The sequence below is a fragment of the Lipotes vexillifer genome, unplaced genomic scaffold (assembly GCF_000442215.2).
Source record: "Lipotes vexillifer unplaced genomic scaffold, Lipotes_vexillifer_v1.1 scaffold2083, whole genome shotgun sequence".
NCBI classification, from domain to species: domain Eukaryota; kingdom Metazoa; phylum Chordata; class Mammalia; order Artiodactyla; family Lipotidae; genus Lipotes; species Lipotes vexillifer.
The window spans coordinates 315,632-321,631 of NW_006797716.1; the positions used below are offsets into that span (position 1 = coordinate 315,632).

Sequence of the window (6,000 nt, forward strand, 5' to 3'; positions counted from 1 at the left end):
CACACCATTGTAAAGCAATTATACCCCAATAAAGATGTTAAAAATAAATAAATAAATAAATAAAATAATACCTGAGTAAAAAAAAAAAAAGATTTTTCGCCCTAAGTGGCTAGAATCATATTTCACAATAAATAGTGACTTGTATTGACGTTGTAGTTTTTGCTCATTCATCAAGCTAGTGTTTCTTTGGCGCAGATTGTATATGTTGCTCCAATGAAAGCGTTGGCAGCTGAAATGACAAATTACTTCAGCAAACGTCTAGAGCCACTGGGCATCATTGTGAAAGAATTGACTGGTGATATGCAGTTGTCAAAAAGTGAAATTTTACGAACTCAGGTATGTTGTATACTTAGATTTTTGTTGTTGTTGCTTAATACCATTCTTTTTTTTTTTCCAAGCAATTGTTAAACAACTATACCTTAAGTAACTATAAAACATAATACGAATGTAACATGGTGAACTTCTTTATTTGTAACCACAGCCTATCCTCTACAGAAGAGGTTTTTGCTGGTGCTTTGTTTTATTATAGCCCTTCTAACTTCCATGATTCTTGCCATATCTTAAATATTGTTAGATTCCTGGTGTAGATTTTAAGTCATTGACAGTAAATGTTGATCTTTTAAAACAATAGGCAATGAGGATTTTCATAAGACCAGACTTCAGTTTTAAGAACAGGAAAATGTATCTTTATACTTTATATGTTATAGATCTTTAAAGGATCCCACTAGCATTCTAAAGTATTCCATAAGGATGGTTTAACGTATATAAAAAAGTTTTTAGTCATTCTGTATTTTAGCAAATAGGAAGCTACTAAATCTTGCATTGTATATAGCACTATATTAGGTGAAATGTATGACAAGCAGGGCATTTAAGACACCGTTCCTGCCTTCAAGGATCTTATGACTGAGTAGACAAAAACTACATTAGAACTACAACTAAATTATCATTAGTGGATGCAACATGTAAGTAGGCGATGTTCATAGTGTTTGTAAAAAATAAAATAATGTATAACCAAATATTAATGGGACAATTCAGGGGAGTTTAATGGAAAATAGATGATGTAGCTTTTGAAACAGTGAATAGACATTGATTTGAAATGTGATTTGAGGGGCTTCCCTGGTAGCACAGTGGTTGAGAGTCTGCCTGCGGATGCAGGGGACACGGGTTCGTGCCCCGGTCCGGGAGGATCCCACATGCGGCAGAGCGGCTGGGCCCGTGCTGAGCCTGCGTGTCCGGAGCCTGTGCTCTGCAACGGGAGAGGCCACAACAGTGAGACACCCGCGTACCGCAAAAAAAAAAAGAAAAAAAATGTGATTGGAGGGTATCTTCATTTCCTAGGGCTGCCATAACAAATTATCACAAGCTTTGTGGCTTAAAATAACAGACACTTAATTCTCTCACAGTTCTGGAGGTCAGAAGTCTGCAGTCAGGGTGGCGGTAGGATTTAGTTGCTTCTGGAGGCTCTGATAGAGTATCCTTTTCGCGTCTCTCTCATAGTTTTTGGTGGCTGCTGGCAGTCTGTACACACATCACCCCAGTCTCTGCCTCAGTCCTCACCTGGACTTTTTCCCTGCATTGTCCTTTCCCCTACTTTTCTAAGAACACTATTTTTAGATTTAGGATCCACCCTAATACATATGATCTTATCTGAAGGTCCTTACCTTAATTATGTCCGTAAAGATCCTTTTTCCAAATAAAGTTACAGCCACAATTTCTGGGTAGACATATGTTTTGGGATGCCACCATTCAACCCATGACAATGGGTATGCCAGGTATACTGAACCACATAGCAAAGAAAAAAATCAGGTTCCAGTTAAATGTATTTTGGACTTGATAAGGATAGAGTGCATTATAATAAACATTTCAGTCAGTTTTACCAGTTATTCTTAAGTTTGCCTTTCATAGACACTCTTTTTTTTTTTCCATAGACACTCTTGAAAAAAATCAAATCTTAATATTTATATACAGGCATGTTCATTGTAGTTTTTATTTATTTATTTATTTATTTATGTTTTTTTTTTTTTTTTGCGGTACGCGGGCCTCTCCCGTTGCGGAGCACAGGCTCCGGACACGCAGACTCAGCGGCCATGGCTCACTCTGCGGCATGTGGGATCCTCCCGGACCGGGGCACGAACCCCTGTACCCTGCATCGGCCGGCAGACTCTCAACCACTGCGCCACCAGGGAAGCCCCATTGTAGTGTTTTTAAAAAATATATAACAGAAAGAGTAAGAAGAAATTAAATATCTATGAATAGAAGACTAGTTAAACAATATGATATTTCACTTGATAAAATAAAATATTCCTTAAAATGATGTTTTCTGGGAATTTTTAATGGCCTTAGAAAGTGAAGTTTAGAAAAAAATACAGGAACAACTCTTTATGTTAATACAATTATGTATTCTATGCAATAACCAAAACGCTATCAGGAGGAATACTTATAGTAGTTATGTCTGGTGGTAGGATTATGGAAGATTTTTTTCCCCACCTTTTCTACTGTAAGACTGTGTTAATGTTATAATCTAAAAAATAAGCATAATTTTTACTTTACTCTAGGAATCATTGTTTTATTCAGCATAATTATTTTTCTTCTATATAGTTGTTTCATAACCTATCACCCAATTACCTAATTTTTTGGTAAAGGCTAGGGAAAGGAAACTAAAATTTATGGGACACCAGCTAGCATGATGCTCTTGTCACTATGCTAGTTGCCCTACAGACATAACAATGCAGTTCTGTTGAGGAGAGTAAGGCTCATTGAGGTAACAGGTCTTGCCTGGGCTCCCATTTCCAGTAAATCATGTAAATAGGATTGGATTCCAAGTCTTCAAATTTCAAAGTTTGTGATAAATTTCTACTAAAATATGTCACTTTTGCCCATCTTTTATATCCACAGTTTGTTGTTTTAGGTGGTGATGGTGGTGGTTTAAACCACCAAGATACTGAAGGAGCTTGGTAGTATTTGAAAGAAAATCAGTAAAATGAGGGTTTGTCATGTGAGGGAAAAAATGCCTATCTATAGATGTTTAGTTTTCAAGTCAGTTCAATATAATGTGTATAGCAAATGAATGAAATAATTAATTTTTAAAGTTACTGAAAATAACAAAATTACCTTATTTAGAGGTCAAAAGTTGGGAAAGTAAAGGTGTGTTAATTTTTTAAAGAAATTCCAAAATGCCACCATTTTAGGACTTAATGATTAATAATGAAAGCTTTAGTTAAGAGTACTTTTAGAATTTTGGAAAATTTCCCAAAATGTAGAGATAGTGAAGGCTTTAGTTCACTGAAGTATTTGTTTTTGTATTAATAGCTTTAGTTTTTGGAATGCTAAAATTAAAAAAATTTTAAACTCATCTCTAAATTGTAAAATAGAATTTTGTCATATCAGTGGTGACAGTATTTGTTACTATTCTTTTAGTTTGTGAAGGACTGATAGCTCTTCTCAGGGTATATGACAGTACCAGTTGTTAAAATATTGAAATATTTTTTAGCTCGTTGGGAAATGGCTACTGCTAAGAACCCTCCAAGTGCACTCCTATCAACTTATAATCCAGCAATTGAAGGGTTAGTACCTGGACCAGCAGGAGGCCTCTAGGATGTAGTTTTTTTAGCTCTAGGGCAGCTGTTCCTATTAGTTGGTTTTCTTGAAGTTAATCACCCTATTTCCTCCTTTCCTGTACCAATGCTGACTTCCCCAGGCCTCAGTGCTGGTCTGGTGTGGGAATGAAAGAATACGTTTGCCTGTCAGCCTGGCATCCTTAACACCCCGCCTTTCTGGTGGACAGTTGTCCATTCATACTGGTTGTTAAATATTTTAAATATTATACCTGATTTTTTAATTAATACTACTAGAGTTTAAAGATTTATTAGTGAAGACCAGTATCTGTTTCAGTAAAGGTTAGTTGATAAAAGCAATGATTAAGGATGTAGCTCTTGTTATTAATGACAGTTTCCTTCAATTAAAAAAATTTCTTTTTACCATATTTATAGTAGCCTCTTTAAAGTCATTGCTGAACACAGCATGTGACCCATTACAAGTCAGGTTTTATTGACTGCCTTTTTTTTTCGGTGAATGAGTCACATCACCCTGTTGCATAGCTAGGAATTTGGGGTTGAAAATAAAAAGTTTTAGCAACTCTAGATTCTATTCATCCAGCCTTTTCCTTGAAACATTTTAAATTTGATTTTGTTAAAAAATATAGAGAATTATCACCTAAAAACAAGAATAACAATTATATTTATATATAGTCACTTTAGCTAAGAAATTTTTATTCTTTTTATATAATTTGTAGACTTAGCACTTTGAACTGAATCATGTTTAAAATATGTTTATACAATAAAGAGAAAGGATTTTTACAGATTTGTGTAACAGTACAATGTTATGTACAGTTTCTATATTTATGGACACATTTATAGAAATAGTGTTATGTATGATAGCTTTCAGGGCTAGCTGAACATATAATTGCAGAGATCATTATCTTAAAACTACACATCAAGGGGCTTCCCTGGTGGCGCAGTTGTTGAGAGTCTGCCTGCCGATGCAGGGGACACAGGTTCGTGCCCCGGTCCGGGAAGATCCCACATGCCGTGGAGCGGCTGGGCCCGTGAGCCATGGCCGCTGAGCCTGTGCGTCCGGAGCCTGTGCTCCGCAACGGGAGAGGCCACAACAGTGAGAGGCCCACGTACTGCAAAAAAAAAACAAAGAAAAACAAAAAAAACCTACACATCAAGACACATAGACTGATAGATATTTTTTTAGTGTGTGATTTTTACTTTCGTAATGTCTTATGAAGTCACGCAAATTAGATAAAAATTTGACACATACCATCTTTATTAAAAATAAAATTTCCTGAAACTGGAACCATTCTAGAGCATCTGAGACCATACCTATGATATAGCCTACCTAAAGAAATGAGTTTTATATCCTGGTGGGTACAATGAAATTAAGGGAAGAAATTAAGTCAGTTTGTTCCTCTTTTATTACTTATGAAATTTTCTGTAAATGTTAAGTTTGACTTTGGTAATCTTATCTCACTGCTATGCCGTATCCAGGGTTCTTCTTCTGTATCTTTCTGCTTTAGTCTTTCTGCATACCGTTAACAGACCAGTTAAGAAAACAAAAAAACAAAACAGACCAAAAATCCCCCTGCATTGACCTACTAGAGAATGGACTTGAGGATACGGGGAGGGGGAAGGGTAAGCTGGGACAAAGTGAGAGTGGCATGGACATATATACACTACCAAACGTAAAATATCTAGCTAGTGGGAAGCAGCCACATGGCACAGGGAGATCAGCTCAGTGCTTTGTGACCGCCTAGAGGGGTGGGATAGGGAGGGTGGGAGGGAGGAAGATGTAAGAGAGAAGAGATATAGGGACATATGTATATGTATAACTGATTCACTTTGTTATAAAGCAGAAACTGACACACCATTGTAAAGCAATTGTACTCTAATAAAGATGTTAAAAAATTAAAAAAAAACAAAAAACCCCGGCATTGATTTGGTCTTTTGCGTTGCTATAGAGAGGCAACTCTCAAAATTGATATGGGGACACCCAGAGTTTGCTAAGACTCTTCACGGGATCAGCGAAGTTAAAACCAGTTTTTGTAATAATATTATGATGTTATTTTCTTTTACTCTCATTTTTTCACAAGAATAGAGTTGAGTTTTCCAGAGGCTACATAATGTGTGATGTCATCATCACTGACAACTAATGGAACGAGTACTTTGTAATTTTGTGTTGTAAAAATTTCTTAGTTTCAATTTCTCAGGTAAGAAGTATTGATTGATATAACCCAGAAAAAGAAAAGCTGTTTGGGGCGTCAGTAATTTTTAAGAGTGCAAAGGAGTCCCAAAGGCAAAACCTTTTGAGAACTACTATTATAGGGGAAAGCTCCTTATGTATGACATTGGATTCTCTTCATAATCTACATCCAGTCTGATTTTCAGCCTAATGTTCCCAGCTGCTTTCCAATATAAACTTCAGCCAGACCATTCCTGC

The 6,000-nt window shown here is 36.2% G+C and overlaps 1 protein-coding gene across 1 annotated transcript in view; it reads left to right on the top strand.

Annotated features, from left to right (window-relative positions):
• ASCC3 (activating signal cointegrator 1 complex subunit 3) overlaps positions 1-6,000 on the top strand; it is a 317,774-nt gene that overhangs the window by 71,549 nt on the left and 240,225 nt on the right. The window contains exon 9 of the mRNA XM_007469886.1: positions 196-336. Within this exon, the coding sequence (XP_007469948.1) occupies positions 196-336 (141 nt within the window). The remainder of the gene's footprint in view (positions 1-195; positions 337-6,000) is intronic.